Source organism: Oncorhynchus mykiss, chromosome 3 (genome assembly GCF_013265735.2).
Source record: "Oncorhynchus mykiss isolate Arlee chromosome 3, USDA_OmykA_1.1, whole genome shotgun sequence".
Lineage (NCBI taxonomy): Eukaryota > Metazoa > Chordata > Actinopteri > Salmoniformes > Salmonidae > Oncorhynchus > Oncorhynchus mykiss.
The window spans coordinates 25,883,309-25,904,096 of NC_048567.1; the positions used below are offsets into that span (position 1 = coordinate 25,883,309).

A 20,788-nucleotide genomic window follows, 5' to 3' on the forward strand; every position below is an offset into this window, starting at 1 on the left:
TTTTTGATGTATTAGAACCCCTTTCGCTTATGGAAGCCCAGGCTTCCAACAAGACAGGATTTTGGAAGGCTGGCCAAGCGAGACTAGGCGCTAGATTCAGTCCTTATTGCCAAAGTTCAGAGCTATAGCATAAATGTAATTTAACGGCAACGTTCCTGCATTCGGAGACTGCATTCACGGTAAACGCTGCATATGTCGTCTCAATCTGACATTTACTTCAAAGGGTGCTATAGCGCTGAACTTCGGCGATATGGATTTAATCGAGCCCTAGAACCCCTTAAAACCTGGCTTATTAGTTCAGTTTCATGGTTCAGAGGAAGCCTACAGTGACAGCATATGCCTCAGGGATTCATCGTGCGATAGAAGTTCTGTCAGTTGAGAGAATGCACACATCCCACTATCTATTCAAAGCTAATAAACCAAAGAGGAAATAGTCTTGTGGTAGTTGTAACCTGACAATAGAGGAACAATAGCATAGCTTTGCAGCATTCAAATAAAGCAACAATACATAAGATAACAGGAATAAACAAGGCTTTTAATGTAAACAATGGCAATAGTTTAATTCTAATAAGTTAGTCTCATTTAGCACATTTTTACAGACAATCAAAATGCACACTTTTCAGCACTCCACAATTAAAATATAATTCTAATCATTTTGATTACAAGCTTAAAACCAGTCACCAATTACAACATATGTATTTTATGCAGGTTAGAATGTGTGTTATGCACATTTCCCACTCGTCCATAGGTTGCTCTCCAAGCAATAGAATACAGATTGTGTACTTGAAAGTGCAGCTAGTTAATAAATGTACACCTAGGCTGGGATGCAATCTGAGGCGTGTTATAGAACAGACTAAGGTCCTTTACGCTGGAGCCGACATGTGCAGTGGTTACCATGAATAGAATTTCCACAAACGTCTGAGAAAATGCCTTTTAAAAAGGTGCATTGTCAGCTGTCTAGTGCGCTGCTCTATAACACACCTTGAATATATTCCAGGCCCTAAAGAGTGTATCTAAAACAAATCAAATGTTAGATATGTTATTGTCAACAGTAACATATCGTGAGTACAACCACACAACTAAATAAGGAATACACAAAACATGCAATAAATGTATGATCGATCAGACAAAACTGATACATATTTTACCCTTTCATACTGTATACTGATTTTCCTATTGTTGAGATGGGTGTAAAGGCCTCATCATTGTCACCACCAGAAAGCTTACAGGTATACCCAAATGACAAGGCAATAATTCTGAAAAAGCTAATCATGAATCCTTCGTACATCCTTTGGTTGTTGAAAGCATCTACCCGCTCTGACAACTTAACTTATAAACATTAATAAATCATGTTAAACAGACACAAATAACATTTGTTTTCTTTTGGAATTCATGATTTCAAGCTCAATTGATTGATACCATTGAATACTTGTACAGTAAATGCCTCTAACAGCTGGTCCAGGGTAAAATTGTTGTTTAACTCAATGGTAAGGAGTAGGTCGGGGGTTGAGAAAGAGATGACCCTAGAACAGATGTTAACAGCAAAATAACCATGACCTTGTTGTGCATTATGCTAACTTATAGCGTAGGAGCTTGCCCTGGATGTGAATCAGGTCGCAGGTCTATGCGTTGTGAAGCTCATGCTCCTGCCCACTCCTGCCTACTGCATCTGGGTTCGACAGAGGGTCCAAGTCGGCGAACAGGTTGAACCAGGCTGAGAGGTCTTTGGCGGTCTCTGAAGTCTCTGCACAATCCGAACCAGAGGTAAAACATCTCACACAGTAAACTTGGATGTTGACTAGTAATGTCTTGTTTAATACGACTCAGACATTGTGCTATTTATACCCAACAAGTACTTCGAAAGCATTCAAACACAGGTTCTTGTTGGAAACACAGCTTTTTTTTTTTTTATGAGCTAAACCCTTACAATTATATTCATTGGTTTTACACATTTGGCCCAATCCTACCTCTCACTGCTGCTGGCCTAGAGGGGTTCTGATTGGCTCCAGATGATTGCGCTGTTGCCTGGGAGATGGGCTGTGGAATGCTCGTGGCCCAATCTGGAAGGGAGATGCAGATTTAGATCCATCTTGAGGGGATACACATCGTTGCTTGATCCAGGAGACAATAAATTACTTTCACACACAACTTTTGACTTTGTGCAATAGACAAGAATATTGCAATTATTGAACACTGCATGTCTTCACTAAATCTATGTTCTCCAAAATACAATTGTCAGTCCATAAACCATTTCAAAGGTCAAATAAGGGGTACTTATTTATATTTGTCCTGTTTCACGCATGTACAAGTATGTATGTACCCTTCACAAGTGTGGTGTGAAATGGAAATGTGTTTAGTAATACATGTAGATCCACATGAGGTTAAAAGATATTTCAGTGTGACTGTTCACTTCACTAGCCCCCATGTGAATATAGACAAACACAAAAACAGATGAGGGACTACTGTAGTAGTCACTGCCCAGACCCAGAGAGAAATGGAATGGAAAGAGATGAGTAATTAGCTATGGGTAAGCGAATCAAATAGCCAGTGTCAAATAGCCAGCTGTAAAAAAAAAAAAAAACATTTTAGGGCCACTTTCTCTGTGTGGAAATAGTTACTACACATGGTGAAAAAAGTACTTATTCAGAGAGAAGGGAAAAAAAAAAAAAAAACGGGCCAACTGCACAGCCCTAATTATGTCATTTCTGGGCTCATTCATAAAATCTAACCAACCACAGGGTTGAATTTAATTACGCTACTAACACAAATTGATTATTCAATTGTTTCATGCTTCATACTCTGGTCAGGGATTTCTCCATTTAATCAAGGATGATCTTTTACAGTGAGGGAAAAAGTATTTGATCCTCTGCTGATTTTGTATGTTTGCCCACTGACAAAGAAATGATCAGTCTATAATTTTAAATGGTAGGTCTCCAGACCTTAATCCCATAGAAAATCTGGAGGGAGCTGAAGGTTTGAGTTGCCAAATGTCAGCCTCGAAACCTTTGACTTGGAGAAGATCTGCAAAGACGAGTGGGACAAAATCCCTCCTGAGATGTGTGCAAACCTGGTGGCCAACTACAAGAAAGGTCTGACCTCTTGATTGCCAACAAGGGTTTTGCCACCAAGTCCTAAGTCATGTTTTGCAGAGGGGTCAAATACCTATTTCCCTCATTAAAATGCAAATCAATTTATAACATTTTTGACATGTGTTTTTCTGGATTTTGTTGTTGTTATTCTGTCTCTCACTGTTCAAATGAACCTACCATTAAAATTATAGACTGATCATTTCTTTGTCAGTGGGCAAACTTACAAAATCAGCAGGGGATCAAATAGTTTTCCCTCGCTGTACATGCTTTCTCTCCACAAAATCCTGTGTTTTTGAAGAACTACACGGTGATGCTTCACATGGTTTGTTTTTCAATAAAGAGCAATGCAATCTGACCAATGAATAAATATGCACAACAGTCTTGTATTTGACCTCTGACCTGAGAGAGAAGATTGGAGGTTGTTCCTGTTCTGGTCCAGGAGGTGAGATGGGAGGAAGATGGAGGAGTCTTCCTCCTGCTGGGGTTCCACTAGGCCCCCTCTACTAGTGGCTCCGCTCCCCTGGTCCCCCTTACCAAACACCTCCTGCCACTCCTGTGAGAACTCGCCCTCATCCAGAGACGTGCTGCCCAGAATCTCATTCAATAAGGCCATGCTGTCCCTCTCACCACCCTCCTCCTGCTCCTGACGAGAGAAGGCTGAGAGAAGATCCTCAGGCCCTGGAATAACCAATCAAATACTGTGTTATTTAGAGGTGGGCAGTAGGCCTAATAACGGGTAATAACGGGTAGTTGATGATATGTTTTTGGGGGTAAAATAAGAAATAATTTTACATGATCTGTTCATATATTTTTCTCTATTAATTTAGGACACTAGGACACATGTTGAGGTGGTGCTTCTGTACATTACCTGTCATTTGTCTATTAAGGTCGATGTCTTCAAAGAATTGTCCAGAAGGTGTCTTGGTTTGAGCTGCACAGGATGATAATGAAAAGTGCATGGCTTAGATTCAATCAAATTTAGCGTTAACCCAGACTCCATGCAGCCAATGTGATAGGTATAATGCCAGCAACCGCTTGTGGATTTGACAGCTCTAACACAGTTCCACCTCAAACACTGTCAACACAACAGCTATGCGGGTGTTGGGAATCTGATTTAATCTAGCCTTAAATCCATCATTATAGAACAAGTGTGCATTACAATGGCACTATGGTTCTTTACCTTCTTCATTGGACTCTTCATTGGGATCTATTGAGATAAGTCTAAGGACAACAACAAAAAAACATGTTACATGTAGTGTACAGTATAGGATCCTGTGTAGCCTAATGTAAGACTTTAAATTCACTCTGTCATGTTGTATGGATTTCCACTTACTGGCCATCTGCAGTGTCCTCAAGATCTGTCTTTGTTTTGACTTTCTTCTCCCTCTTTTTCTTCGATCCCTGAGATGACAGTTTATCCATGGGGTCTTGGAGGCTCTGGAAGTAGAAGAATGACATACTGACAACGTCACAAGACATGACGCTGACAACGACACCTTGTGCTGTCATCTAAGTGAGGCCCTGTGGTGAAACACACAGTTCCTTCTTAATGTAAAGTACAACACTGTACGGACACCTTTTAGAGTATATCATAGACTATTCACAGATTCCAAAACCCTGACGAAGATGATACAGCTTAACAGAGGGAAATTGGCTCCAGAGTGGCGCAGCGGTCTAAGGCATTGCACCTCAGTGTTAGAGACGTCACTACAGACCCTGGTTCGATTCCAGGCTGTATCGCAACCGGCCGTGATTGGGAGTCCCATAGGGCGGTGCACAATTGGCCCAGCATCGTCCGGGGTAGGCAGTAATTGTAAATAAGAATTTGTTCTTAACTGAATTGCCTAGTTAAATAAAATGTGAAAACAGATATGATAGAGGCCTCCCTCACCTTGATTGTAGAGAACTCAAAATGCTGGCAGCCCTTAAAGCTCTCATGAATGGCAGCCATAGTGTGAGACGTCTTCTCCCAGAAGTGCAACAGGGTGGTCTGAAACACACAAATACATATTAGCACAAGGCTGTAGCCAACAATTACTATTATGCAATAATTATTATTTAACTTTCAGTGCATACACCACTCCTTGATATTCCGGTGTACCTGGTATGTGGTTAAAACATGAGAAAGCAGATTGCAGCGGCTGGCTCCTAATAAATCGACTTTTTGGCAGACATCATTCTTCAGTTTGTCAAAGCTTGTTTTAGTGGTTCGCACCTGCACTTGAACCTGAGGTGGAGAGAATAGATATTAAATATTGCCCAACTGAAGACAGGATCATAACTTAGGCACGTAACATTGCAGGGAATAATGATCATCACACATGAGAAAACACAGATGTTGCAAGTGCAACCAACGTCTTTCTCACTCACTCACACTCACACACACACACTCACACACACTCACACACACACAATTTTACAGTAAATTGCACCATCTAGTGGTAAATATAACAATTCCATTTTCGGTTTGATTCTATGAAATTTAGATGTAATTCTTCATACAGAAACAGGTACAAATGCTTAATCAATCTGGCCCACAGACTTCTTTGATACGGTTTAAACAGTCCTTCATCCTGATATGATTGAGACCGATATCTAAAGAGAGTATCCAAACCTTGCGGAATTTCTCCATCTGTTTGTGTGTGTCTGGATCGAGCTCCTGGGATACATCCTTCATCCAGAGCAGTGCTCCACGGTATTCCGTCCTGGACTGTTCCATGCGGTTCACCGTCAGCCAGGTGTCAGAGATGGCCCGGTATCGGAAAGTCTCCACCTCCTGGTAGAGGCGAGACAAAGGACTACGCAGAGACAGCCTGAGGGGGGCAAAAGACTCCTCAACAGAGAACAAATCCACTCATCCAAATGAAGTGCAGCTGACAACATGTGGATGAGTGAAGAGCAGCAGCTGGACAAAAATATACATTTAGAAAGAAGATGATTGTCTGTTCACCTTTTTTCTGCTCCTGAATCTTTTTGACTGGGTTATTGGTCACTAAAGCTTAAATATGGAACCGCAAAGAGTAAGTAAAAATTAACCTATGAACCATTACCGAAACAACGTGGATTACCATGGCAATCTCTCAATTATGAATCATCAGTTTCTATTCAAACACTCTGGATACAGTGTTGATACAGTACAGGCCTATGTCTGTCATAATACAAAGCTCTCTCTGTATGCCGATTTCCTTCTTGCCTCTACACAGCAGACTCCTAGCCTGTCCCTTAGGAGCCAATTGACGCAATTTTGCACCTCCTCTGTCTCTACACTGGTAGTCTATCTTCTCTGTAAGAGGGAGACTAACATCATAGGCAGCGTGAGTTTCAAGTTTGAGGAAGCTAATTCTCACCATAGAACTGTACCCTTTATAAATATAGCATTCCATGCATCACCACATTTGCAGACTTATGCAAGATAACCTACTATTCATAATGTGATGAGTAGATTGGATAGTCATGATTTAGGCCAATGATATAACTCAATCACTGTTTGCAAAAAAAGACTGGCTGCCTGCGTAGTGACGTAGAGCTGTAGGCTAGATCAGATATGTTTCTTCTTTCTTTGCACGGGAAAAATGTGGCCTTTAATAAACACATTTCATGAAATTCTACTACACTTTATATGACCGGAGACATAAGCAGAATCTTCTTTTATAAATACGACAAAAATTACAAGGTAGCCTACTTTGCTGAGAACGACAAACAGATCAATGAAAATGGTCTCCCCTTCTCCTAGGCCTAATATACGAGAAGGAGAGACACAAATACTTACAGTGTGACATCCATCTAACCCGGAAGAGGAAATGATTGTCCAAAAACAAACTTTCAAGTGGCACTGATCAGTGAACATGTGCACTCACTGGTGACATATAGCCGATGATCTCAGCTAGTGCCGATACGTTTGTTCTCTCAATTAAGTTGAGAATTTTGATAACTAAAAAGACAGTCTTTCCATTGTATTCTCTTTACAGCAATAGCCATTTGCTTTAAAAACTATGTTTTCCCACGATTGTATATTGAAATATTGCAATATGCCTGGCTGGGCCTCTACTTTTCACTGACAGTCGCAACTCAACAATCATCTATTTGGTATTTGCCGCGCACGCTGCAGAAATTCCGACTGAAGGCAATGCAATTTAAAACAATCCACAGCTAATCTTTTTTATATATTTTTGTATTTAGAAGATGCTCTTATCCAAAGCGATTTACAGGTGCAATTAGGGTAAAGTGCCTTGCTCAAGGGTACTAAACACATTTTTCACCTAGTCGGCTCAAGGATTCAAACCAGCGACCTTTCAGTTACTGGCTCAACAATCTGCCACCCATTTTAAAGAAGCTAATGATCCTCTGTGGCCAAATCATGCTTTCTGGTGTAGTAGCCTATGTTGAAGGAGTAGGCTAATTAGGCTAGATAATTTTGGCAATTTAATTCCCTTAGCCTTATGGACACACCGCCTATAACTACTATCCTACATGACCGTCTCGCTACCCTAGTAGTCTGTCTCGTCTCCTCTGGTAGAGGGAGAGAGACTACTATCCTGCATGTCTGTCTCTCTAACTTGTAATGTGAGCCCCCTATCCTGTCTGTCTCTCGATCTACACTGCAATATCCAGTCTGTCTGTCCTCTGGTAGTGTGGTCCAGGTACAAACCTCTGCTGGGAGGAGAAGCAGAGGGCCTTCCCGGTAGCCTGCATGATCTTCCCAGCCCTGGTCCGGTCCTGGGAGCCCTGTGAGCGCAGGAACCGCCCCAACTCATTCTCCTCCTGGGATAGAACTGAAGAGGAGGGATAGAGCCACATGGTAGAACTCAGAAGATTGCACAGGGCTTCAGAATCCGGGTCCAGAAGAACCTTGGGTACCCAGATGTAACTGGGTCCGACATGGAAGCGGGTGCCAGATGTGAGGGTGAAAAGACTCACAGCAGATTCTTCTCTGGTACTGCTCGATCACCTTCAATAGCTCCATGCACGTTCTCTGGACAGAGTGAAACACCTACAATGCCATGGAAAAATGACTTATGCCAGTCAACAAATTTATGCATTTTATGCAAATCTTTAGTCTTTGGTAATTGGGAGCAACAGTTGTCTGTGTATCTATGACAATGTATTCATGACACAGTAACAAAACAGATTTGAAGCATTTGATCTGTGAAGCGAACCTCCAGTTTGCCATCCAGGTCTGCGTCTGACGCCACGACATGTTCGTCCTCTTTCTTTCCCGTGACCTTGATGATCTTCTGTTTGGTTTTCCAGTACTTTTGCTGGAACTTGTTCACAACAGATGAGTCTTGGCTTTCAATAAAGCGGTCAAAATACTCCCGGGAGTAGCCACCGCTGCAATGACATCCGAAACGGTCAAAGTCTTGTTACTTTATCAAAAATATGGCAAAAGAACAAATACATTTGTGATGTTAATTCAAATAATATGGTGAGTGTTTTTGTACTCACTAATTTCCCCTCTCCATTTTGTCAGGTTACCTGTAACATAGGTTACATGTTATGTCATGGCTTTGCAGGCCAACTTCAACTCCCTTCCCCAGGTAGGTTTAGACCAATGGTGTTGGCAATGGACTAAAACTGTATGAGTTTCTACCTGCCCATTGGTTGAGGTCAAATATTAAAACAGAGTTGACATCCAACACCATTATGAAAAGTGCACCTGCTGCCCTGCCTGTTATCCTAGACAGTCATGGGCATATGATTGGGAGAATGGTCCATTTATTAGCCCAATCCTTATGTTATTTTCATGCATGAATGGATTTTATATATATATATATATATATATATATATATATATATATATATATATATATATATATATATATATATATATATATATATATATATACAACCGTTCAAAAATGTAGGGTCACTTAGAAATGTCCTTGTTTTTGAAAGAAAAGCACATTTTTGTCCATTAAAATAACATAAAATTGATCATTAACATTTATTTATCCGTTATTTTACCAGGTAAGTTGACCCGAGAATACATTCTCATTTGCAGCAACGACCTGGGGAATAGTTACAGGGGAGAGGAGGGGGGTTAATGAGCCAATTGTAAACTGAAAATCATAAATACAGTGTAGACGTGGTTAATGTTGTAAATGACTATTGTAGCTGGAAATGTCAGATTTTTTAATGGAATATCTATATACAGTGCCTTGCGAAAGTATTTGGCCCCCTTGAACTTTGCGACCTTTTGCCACATTTCAGGCTTCAAACATAAAGATATAAAACTGTATTTTTTTGTGAAGAATCAACAACAAGTGGGACACAATCATGAAGTGGAACGACATTTATTGGATATTTCAAACTTTTTTAACAAATCAAAAACTGAAAAATTGGGCGTGCAAAATTATTCAGCCCCTTTACTTTCAGTGCAGCAAACTCTCCAGAAGTTCAGTGAGGATCTCTGAATGATCCAATGTTGACCTAAATGACTAATGATGATAAATACAATCCACCTGTGTGTAATCAAGTCTCCGTATGAATGCACCTGCACTGTGATAGTCTCAGAGGTCCGTTAAAAGCGCAGAGAGCATCATGAAGAACAAGGAACACACCAGGCAGGTCCGAGATACTGTTGTGAAGAAGTTTAAAGCCGGATTTGGATCCCAAAAATTTCCCAAGCTTTAAACATCCCAAGGAGCACTGTGCAAGCGATAATATTGAAATGGAAGGAGTATCAGACCACTGCAAATCTACCAAGACCTGGCCGTCCCTCTAAACTTTCAGCTCATACAAGGAGAAGACTGATCAGAGATGCAGCCAAGAGGCCCATGATCACTCTGGATGAACTGCAGAGATCTACAGCTGAGGTGGGAGACTCTGTCCATAGGACAACAATCAGTCGTATATTGCACAAATCTGGCCTTTATGGAAGAGTGGCAAGAAGAAAGCCATTTCTTAAAGATATCCATAAAAAGTGTTGTTTAAAGTTTGCCACAAGCCACCTGGGAGACACACCAAACATGTGGAAGAAGGTGCTCTGGTCAGATGAAACCAAAATTGAACTTTTTGGCAACAATGCAAAACGTTATGTTTGGCTTAAAAGCAACACAGCTGAACACACCTTCCCCACTGTCAAACATGGTGGTGGCAGCATCATGGTTTGGGCCTGCTTTTCTTCAGCAGGGACGGGGAAGATGGTTTAAATTGATGGGAAGATGGATGGAGCCAAATACAGGACCATTCTGGAAGAAAACCTGATGGAGTCTGCAAAAGACCTGAGACTGGGACGGAGATTTGTCTTCCAACAAGACAATGATCCAAAACATAAAGCAAAATCTACAATGGAATGGTTCAAAAATAAACATATCCAGGTGTTAGAATGGCCAAGTCAAAGTCCAGACCTGAATCCAATCGAGAATCTGTGGAAAGAACTGAAAACTGCTGTTCACAAATGCTCTCCATCCAACCTCACTGAGCTCGAGCTGTTTTGCAAGGAGGAATGAGAAAAAAATTCAGTCTCTCGATGTGCAAAACTAATAGAGACATACCCCAACCGACTTACAGCTGTAATCGCAGCAAAAGGTGGTGCTACAAAGTATTAACTTAAGGGGGCTGAATCATTTTGCACGCCCAATTTTTCAGTTTTTGATTTGTTAAGAAAGTTTGAAATATCCAATAAATGTCGTTCCACTTCATGATTGTGTCCCACTTGTTGTTGATTCTTCACAAAAAAATACAGTTTTATATCTTTATGTTTGAAGCCTGAAATGTGGCAAAAGGTCGCAAAGTTCAAGGGGGCCGAATACTTTCGCAAGGCACTGTAGATGTACAGAGACCCATTATCGGCAACCATCACTCCTGTGTTCCAATGGCACATTGTGTTAGCTAATCCAAGTTTAGCATTTTAAAAAGGCAATTGATCAGTAGAAAACCCTTTTTCAATTATGTTAGCACAGCTGAAAACTGCTCTGATTAAAGAAGCAATAAAACTGGCCTTCTTTAGACTAGTTGAGTATCTGGGACATCAGCATTTGTGGGTTTGATTACAGGATCAAAATGTCCAGAAACTTCATAGAAGGCCAGCATCCTGGAGTCGCCTTTTCACTGTTGACGTTGAGGCTGGTGTTTGGCAGGTACAATTTAATGAAGCTGCAAGGTTGAGGACTTGTGAGGCGTCCGTTTCTCCAATTGGACACACTAATGTACTTGTCCTCTTATTCAGTTGTGCACCGGGGCCTCCCACTCCTCTTTCTATTCTGGTTAGAGACAGTTTACGCTGTTCTGTGTAGGGAGTAGAACACAACGTTATACGAGATCTTCAGTTTCTTGGTAATTTCTCACATGGAATAGCCTTCATTTCTCAGAACAAGAATAAACTGATGCGTTTCAGAAGAAAGTTATTTATTTCTGGCCATTTTGAGCCTGTAATTGAACCCACAAATGCTGATGCTAAAGATATTCAACTAGTCTAAAGAAGGCCAGTTGTATTGCTTATTTAAATCAGAACAGTTTTCAGCTGTGCTAACATAATTGCAAAAGGGTTTTCTAATGATCAATTAGCCTTTTAAAATGATAAACTTGGATTAGCTAACACAATGTGCCATTGGAACACAGGAGATATGGTTGCTGATAATGGGCCTCTAGGCCTATGTAGATATTCCATTTAAAAAAAAAAGTTTTTCTTTAAGCCGTTTCCAGCTACAATAGTCATTTACAACATAAACAATGTCTACACTGTATTTCTTATCAATTTTGTTATTTTAATGGACAAAAAAATGCTTTTCTTTCAAAAACAAGGACCCCAAACTTTTGAAAGGTAGCGTACCTTAATAAAAAAGTATATACAATCTATCATGTTTGGGGACTCATTATCTTGGTCGATACAGTTGAAAACAAAAAATGAATTATTCATTGCGAAATAGGTAGGCTATATATATATTTTTTTAGATATTCAATAACCTTTAACCAAATTAACAAGGCTCAACCTATCACGCTAGTCTAGTCTGTTGGCTAACAGTCCACACCCGAAAGGGCCTGGCAATACTCTGTCACGATTCAGCAGCCTCTGATAATAAGGTGCCTGGTTTTAGGCCTCTCGCTGAGAAGGCAAGCACGCACCTTGTTCAATACATTATCATCGGATAGCCAAGGATAATGCCATAGCATAAGACTTATAATAAGATGATTCCTGCATGTGAGTGAATTAATGTAATGTCCGGCTTTATTCGGCCGCAGTACCAGAATAAACACAGAACGCTTCACATCATCAGCGTATGTTAACCAGACTGCCCTCTCCATATTCTTGTAGCCGCCAATAAACACCTATTGACCAAAGCAATTAATTTACATTGAAAATCAAGATCACATACCTTGCTGTGTTGATAGCCTACCATCCAGCTATAGACAACGTACATACATGTATTCTACTATTATTGACTGTAGGCTACACAGCGTAACCAGCTGCTCATTCTGTTGAATACAATCCTTGCGCAGAATGGTCGATGACGTCATGTAACAACGCACCAAACTTGCTCCCATAAAAAAGGGCGCAGTCGCGTTTGTTCATCAAATATTTGCGATTAGCAAATAAAGCTGCAGAATATCCTCCCTGAGTTACATAAGTGTTCGTCGTGAGAAAAAAAACATGTTACAAATAATTTTTGGGGAAAAAAATTGTATAAATGTTTTATTGTAGGCCTATGTGAACTGTAGTGGCCTTAATAAGGACTCGGTTGATAGTAAATATGAAAAATTACATTAAATGGGGATAGTAGGTAAAAAATAGCGCATCTTGATGTCCACTGCAGAGGACATTTACTAACAAGCTTCTATTTAATGTGAAAAAATAATAATATTACACTGCTCTGAAAATTCACCTAACTATTCTTGAGATATGTACCTGTTAAGCTCTGTTTATACCTGGTTCTAACTCGCATCCTTTGTCTTGTCCACATTCTGATTGTGCCCTCATCTTCAGACAGGTGTAGACGACTACAAGATGCATTGTGATCTGATTGTGATCGGACCTTGCAGACCTCGGTTGTAATCAGGCACGCATTGGTCGCGATCCCCTGCTCAGACTTTGCGTGGGCATCAACCAATGGTTGTGTGACACGTCATCGACTGACAGATTGCTATAACATATGATCTTATAGCATGTATTATAGCAGATACCTAAAATACATATTCTGTCGTTGTAAGATCTGGCAGCAGTCAGCAACGCCTGAGGATATGGACAGTGAAACCATTTAAATCATCATGATTGACTTATGACATCAATATATATATTTTTATTTAACTAGGCAAGTCAGTTAAGAACACATTCTTATTTTCAATGACGTCCTAGGAACAGTGGGTTAACCAGCACCTCCCCAGCCAAATATTTTTTATATAGGGAGGGACCAGGGAATCTGGTCACAATGTGGACACAGTGGACTGATATGAGACACATTTTAATACCACCTGTATACCCCAGGAGGTTGGTGGAACCTTCATTTGGGAGGACAGCTCTTGGTAATGGCTTGAGCTGAGTAGGTGGAATGGTAGCAAATACATCAAACACATGGTTCCCATGTGTTTGATATCATTCCATTTGCTCTGGTCCACCCATTATTATGAGCCGTCCTCCCCTCAGTAGCCTCCACTGTAGTAAACATATTTCTGAAAATGTGGGCACAATCAGAATGTGAACAAGATCAGGGGTTGGATTCACAAAACATTACTTACGAAAAAACTTAAGAAGCTGCATAAGACAAAAAATTACTTCTTAAGATAGTTTGGAAATGCAATTCCTCAAAATGTTCTTAGGAATTCGTAGTTTTCTTAGGATCTTGGTAAATATCTTCTTATGTGGCATTTACATTTGTTACGTGCTTGAAACTAATAAATAAGCCTATGCGACAGGGATGATAGGATTTGGCCAACTATAATAAAGTGTTGATATTGTAACGAAACAGCAGGTAGCAGGCCTCGAACCCTCGACCTTCGAGCCCGAGGTCCGGCGCGCTATCGACTGTGCCGCAAAAGCATGCTCATGCGTGATCGATTTCTGCGCTTATAAACCCAGGGTCGTTACAATATTTACATTTGATTACATTTATTTTTTTTGCTTTATGTCTCGTTGGCTCGCGAACCCTTTATATACACACACACACACACACACACACACACACACACACACACACACACACACACACACACACACACACACACACACACACAAATGTTATTTTTCACATATTATAGCCAGACTAACGTTAGCTACTGTACATCAAAATAAAAAATGGTTAATCAAGGAAAGCGCAATAAAAACTTCATCAAACAATAGCTTGAATTGATGGTGGAGGAAATAGCAGCCAGGAAATGGTTGCTGTTGGAGAGACTTGATAACTGCGGGGTCACTGCAGACACCTAAAAGAGAGGATGGGCGAGAGTGGCCGAGTCTGTCTCTGCCATCGGGGGTATGGCAAAGGACAGTGACGCCGTAAAAAATAAGTGGTCCGACATCAAGTCGGCTGCTAAGAAGGGAGCTGAGAGACCGGGTAATATCCTTCCTGTTTGGCCCTGTCCGGGGGTGTCCTCGGATGGGGCCACAGTGTCTCCTGACTCCTCCTGTCTCAGCCTCCAGTATTTATGCTGCAGTAGTTTATGTGTCGGGGGGCTAGGGTCAGTTTGTAATATCTGGAGTACTTTTCCTGTCCTATTCGGTGTCCTGTGTGAATTTAAGTGTGCTCTCTCTAATTCTCTCTTTCTCTCTTTCTTTCTCTCTCTCGGAGAACCTGAGCCCTAGGACCATGCCTCAGGACTACCTGACATGATGACTCCTTGCTGTCCCCAGTCCACCTGGCCGTGCTGCTGCTCCAGTTTCAACTGTTCTGCCTTATTATTATTGGACCATGCTGGTCATTTATGAACATTTGAACATCTTGGCCATGTTTTGTTATAATCTCCACATGGCACAGCCAGAAGAGGACTGGCCACCCCACATAGCCTGGTTCCTCTCTAGGTTTCTTCCTAGGTTTTGGCCTTTCTAGGGAGTTTTTCCTAGCCACCGTGCTTCTACACCTGCAGTGCTTGCTGTTTGGGGTTTTAGACTGGGTTTCTGTACAGCACTGTGAGATATCAGCTGATGTACGAAGGGCTATATAAATACATTTGATTTGATTTGATTTAATGTGGACCAGCTGGAGGAGAAGGTGTCGTCCATGATAGGAGAGATGGTGGAAGAGGGACTGCGCAACCGGTAAGTTAGGTAATGTTAGCTGCCTTACAGGCTGACCACACCGCTCGCATTGCGTGCGTGAGCGTTGCAAAATGAATGTAGAAATGTATGTTATTCAATTATTTCACCCATACTGCTAGCGCTCCAACGAGCAATAGAAATCAGTTCTATTTCTGACGCAGATCGCGCTGCAAGTCCTGCCTCTCCCATCTCCTCATTGGTTTAAAGAAGCAGGTACCCACATGCCATCTCCTCATTGGTTTTACCCACGTGGGTGACTGAAAGAGAACGTGGCGGTAATCGCAATATAAAGAGAGATGACTAGAAACGATTGGGTTGACTGTTTTATGTGTGGATTAATTGGCGGAGTAGAGGACCTTGTGCATTTCAGGTAAAATAACAACTCAATGTTTATATCCCAGGACAACAGCAACAGCAAGCTAGCTAAATAGGACAAATTAGCTAGCAAGTGCAAGCTAACTAGCTAAATTACCATAAATGTTTAATGCTTTTCGACCTGTCCCCCAAATTAATATAATTGTTTCATTATAGCCAACGTTATCGTTAGCTAAGTTAGCCAAGTTCTTTTTCGCAAATTGATGAGATAACGCTAGCTATTTAACACTTCTAGAATATTGTAATATATTGTTAATTACTAGGTAGCTAGATAATGCACGTGTAATTTGTTTTCTTGCTGTATTTAAATATCCGGTAGCCAACTGTGTCTGTGGCGCAAGAAAACGTTAATGTTAACAAAAATATCCATTCGTCTCAAGACAAGGGTTTAGCTGTCCTAAAGTGAAGTACATTTCCAAGAATAAATCCCAAAGCATTATTTTCAAGAATCGCATTTCTTAACTTTTTTCTTAGGAATAGCAACTTTGCTTAACTTTCTTCTTAAGTCTAGTTAAGGAAAAAACGGCAGTTGAGAAGACATTGTGAATCCGGCCCCAGGACAAATGAGCATTACAGCACCAGGTAATTACACAATTACAAACACTTACCATAAGGTGTGCTAATTGTGCTGGTAGCCGTAATGATGAAAGAAATAAGAAATGATTAAGGTGACACCCCCACACATGTGATATCATTGAAAAGCCTAAAATGTCCTCTCAAAGGTAAACCAGGACATAACACAATGGCATGTATGGCCTTAGAGTTATGGAACAAATATGAATGTCCATTAGAGAGGACAAAAATGAATTGTTGGGTCTCAGGAGGATATGACATTATGTTCTTATGATGAATTGATTAACAAATAAATACAAAATATAGTCAAGGGACAGCCCTTTGAAAGAGAGGGAGAGAGCGAGCGAGAGAGAGATATGAAGAATGCAAAAACCTTGGAAAGAAATTGAGAAACCTATCCAGCCAAAAACACAGAGACCCAGAAAACCTTAACTAATGCCTTTACTACTGGGAAACACTGAAACAGTACATAAGTACCCTAAGAAAGAATAAGGAACAACATGTCAGAAAACAGCTCACTGTGATTGAAGAAAGCATAGAATCAAATCACTTCTGGGAGCACTAAACAAACAACACAAAGAACTATCTATCCAAAACCACTTCTCTAACCTTTTCATCATATAACAAAGAACCAAGAACAAAAACATGATCATTTAGAAAACTTCAGCTATTAAATACCACCAATTACATTGTATGAGCTACAGGACAAAATACAAACCCTCCATCCCAAAAAGGCCTGTGGTGTTGATGGTATACTAAAGGAAATAATAAAATATGCAGACCATACATTCAAATGGGCTATTCTTAAACTCTTCAAAATTATCCTCAGCTCTGGTATCTTCCCCACTATTTGGAACCAACATCTGGTCACCTCAATCCACAGAAGTGGAGACAAATTTGACCCCAATAATTACTGTGGAATCTGTGTCAGGAAAAATCCTCAGCCGACTCCAACATTCAATGTTCTGAGCAAATGTCAAATTGGCTTCTTACCAAAATATCGTACAACCAATCACGCATACACTTATTGACAAACAAACAAAACAAAAGCCTTCTCATGCTTTGTTGATTTCAACAAAGCTTTTGACAAAATTTGGCATGATGGTCTGCTATACACATTGACGGAAAGCAGTGTTGGGGGAAAAACATATGACATTATAAAATCAATGTGCACAAACAACAAGCGTGCAGTTGAAATTGGCAATAAACACACATATTTCTTTCCTCTGGGCTGTGGGTGAGACAAGATTGCAGCTTGAGCTCCATTTTCTTCAACATACTATATACAGTATATCAACAAATTGGCGAAGGCACTAGAAATGTCTGCAGCACCCGGCCTCACCCTACTGAACTCGGAAATCAAATGTTTGCTGATGATCTGGTGCTTCTGTCCCCAACCAAGGAGGACTTACAGCAGCACCTAGATCTGCTGCACAGATTCTGTCAGACCAGGGCCCTGACAGTGAATGTCAGTAAGACAAAAAGAATGGTGTTCCAAAAAAGATCCAGTTGCCAGGACAACAAATACATATTCTATCTAGACACCGTTGCCCTTGAGCACACAAATCATTTTACCTACTGTACCTTGGCCTATGTATCACCAACACAGGTAACTTCCACAAGGCTGTGAACGATCTGAGAGACAAGGCAAGAAGGGCCTTCTATGCCATCAAAAGGAACATAAAACTCAACATCCGTATCAGGATCAGGCAAAAAATACTTCAATCTCGACTTTGTTTCGGGTCTAACAAAACTTGTGCCATTACATCCTCCAAACACCGGCTTCTCGTGCATTATCACTTAAATAGAATGCCTCTATGGTTGTAAGTTCTGGGGTCCACTCACCAACCAATAATTCACAAAATGGGACAAACACCTAATTGAGACTGCCTGCAGAATTCTGCAAAAATATACTTTGTGTACAATTCAAAACCCCAACCAATGCATGCAGACTTAGGACTATACCTGCTACTTATCAAAATACAGAAAAGAGCTGTTAAATTCTACAACCACCTAAAAGGAAGCGATGCCCACACATTCCACCACAAATCACTCACTTACAGATAGATGAACCTAGAGAAGAGTACCCACAGCCAACAGGGGCTCTGTTCACAAACACAAACAGACCACAGAGCCCCAGGAAAGCAACACATTTAGACCCAACCAAATTGTGATAAAGGAAAAAGATAACTATTTGACACACTGGAAAGAATCAACCAAAAAACAGAGCAAAATGGAATGCTATCTGGCCTTAAACAGAGAGTACACAGTGGCACCTGACCACTGTGACTGACCCTAAATGTTGACAATCCTTGACTATGTACAGACTCAGTGAGCATAGCCTTGCTATTGAGAGAGGACACCATAGGCAGACCTCACTCTCAAGAGAAGACAGGATATGTGCCCACTGTCCAGAAAATTAGGTGGAAACTGAGCTGTACTTCCTAACCTCCTGCCAAAGGTATGACCATATTAGAGACACATTTCCCACAAAGAATTTGAAATCAAATCAAGCTTTGCTCAACTCCCAATATCTATTAGGTGAACTATCGCAATGTGCAATCACAGCAGCAAGATTTGTGTCCAGTTGCCACAAGAAAAGAGCAACCAGTGGAGCACAAACAACATTGTAAATACTTATTTATCTCCGCCCCACTATTCGTACTACAACTATTAAAACCAAATGCATGCTTTTCAACCGTTCGCTGCCTGCACCCGCACGCCTGACCAGCATCACCACCCTGGATGGTTCCGACCTTGAATATGTGGACATCTATAAGTACCTAGGTGTCTGGCTAGACTCTAAACTCTCCTTCCAGACCCATATCAAACATCTCCAATCGAAAATCAAATCAAGAGTCGGCTTTCTATTCCGCAACAAAGCCTCCTTCACTCACGCCGCCAAACTTACCCTAGTAAAACTGACTATCCTACCGATCCTCGACTTCGGCGATGTCATCTACAAAATTGCTTCCAACACTCTACTCAGCAAACTGGATGTAGTTTATCACAGTGCCATCCGTTTTGTCACTAAAGCACCTTATACCACCCACCACTGCGACTTGTATGCTCTAGTCGGCTGGCCCTCGCTACATATTCGTCGCCAGACCCACTGGCTCCAGGTCATCTACAAGTCCATGCTAGGTAAAGCTCCGCCTTATCTCAGTTCACTGGTTACGATGGCAACACCCATCCGTAGCACGCGCTCCAGCAGGTGTATCTCACTGATCATCCCTAAAGCCAACACCTCATTTGGCCGCCTTTCGTTCCAGTTCTCTGCTGCCTGTGACTGGAACGAATTGCAAAAATCGCTGAAGTTGGAGACTTTTATCTCCCTCACCAACTTCAAACATCTGCCATCTGAGCAGCTAACCGATCGCTGCAGCTGCAGCTGTAAATAGCCCACCCATTTTCACCTACCTCATCCCCATACTGTTTTTATTTATTTATTTTTCTGCTCTTTTGCACACCAATATCTCTACCTGTTCATAACCATCTGATCATTTATCACTCCAGTGTTAATCTGCATAATTGTAATTATTTGCCTACCTTCTCATGCCTTTTGCACACAATGTATATATAGACTCCCCTTTTTTCTACTGTGTTATTGACTTGTTAATTGTTTACTCCATGTGTAACTCTGTGTTGTCTGTTCACACTGCTATGCCTTATCTTGGCCAGGTCGCAGTTGCAAATGAGAACTTGTTCTCAACTAGCCTACCTGGTTAAATAAAGGTGAAATAAAAAAAAATAAAAAAAAAAAATATTTGCACATTGTTAAAAACTCTGTGCATAGCTGATAATGTAACGCTTGAAATGTATTTGTCTTTTAGAAATGATTTTGAGTGCAATTTACTGTTCATTTCTAATTGTTTTTTGTTGATGTTGTTAAATTAGTTTCTTCTCACTTGTGTTTATTGTTTATTTCACTTGCTCTGGCAATGTATACATAACCAATAAAGAAGCCCCATTGAATCGAGAGGGAGAGGAGAGAGAAGGTAGAGAGAGACAATTGTAACAGAATGTGTCTTTGAATTACTAGCGCATAATGTTTTCATAATAAAGACACATTTGTAAGAGGCAACATCTGTACTGCAATGACGTGGTTTCCATCAGCATACATTGACCAACTATGGACTATCAAGGAAATTAATAGCACATATGCTGCAGTGACAGTTACAACCATAGGATGGCAGCAAAACATCAAGGAATTGAGAACGAATTGTCCCTCCCTTTCCATTGAAGCACTGACCTATAGATGTCTCATCATGACAGAAGTCCATTCAAGTATAGTTCCTTACATTGCATACTATTATGGAGATGATGCCTCATCAATTCAATGATAAAGATAAAGATACAATGAATAAAAATTTGTTGAATCATCATTGTGAGTTTCAACATCATAGGCCTACCAAAAGGCTGATGACTGAACCAAATAACCTTTATTCATGTCTATCTATGCAATGTATCTTTGTGTGTATCTATATCTATGCAATCAATCAATATGTGTATCTATATCAATGCAATCTATCTTTGTGTGTATCTTGTGGTGGAATTATTG

The 20,788-nt window shown here is 40.7% G+C and overlaps 1 protein-coding gene across 3 annotated transcripts; it reads right to left on the bottom strand.

Moving 5' to 3' along the window:
* Nucleotides 1-509: 509 nt before the first annotated feature.
* On the bottom strand, nucleotides 510-12,555 carry ica1 (islet cell autoantigen 1). Of its 3 annotated transcripts, XM_036973358.1 has the most exons (15): nucleotides 12,407-12,549; nucleotides 9,057-9,097; nucleotides 8,535-8,562; nucleotides 8,246-8,420; nucleotides 8,007-8,079; nucleotides 7,738-7,861; nucleotides 5,704-5,902; nucleotides 5,191-5,316; nucleotides 4,981-5,079; nucleotides 4,423-4,526; nucleotides 4,270-4,310; nucleotides 3,958-4,020; nucleotides 3,489-3,767; nucleotides 1,968-2,060; nucleotides 510-1,744 (listed from the first exon to the last, which is right to left on the bottom strand). In XM_036973358.1, the coding sequence occupies exons 2-15, from the start codon at nucleotides 9,082-9,084 to the stop codon at nucleotides 1,623-1,625; spliced, it is 1,554 nt and encodes a 517-aa protein (XP_036829253.1). In that variant the 5' UTR covers nucleotides 9,085-9,097; nucleotides 12,407-12,549; the 3' UTR covers nucleotides 510-1,622. The 3 variants fall into 3 exon arrangements, with proteins under 3 accessions (XP_036829253.1, XP_021450252.1, XP_036829254.1); XM_021594577.2 differs by lacking the exon at nucleotides 9,057-9,097 and having other exon boundaries at nucleotides 8,535-8,564; nucleotides 12,407-12,555; XM_036973359.1 differs by lacking the exons at nucleotides 8,535-8,562; nucleotides 9,057-9,097 and having other exon boundaries at nucleotides 8,246-8,455; nucleotides 12,407-12,546.
* Between the last annotated feature and the right edge of the window lie 8,233 nt (nucleotides 12,556-20,788).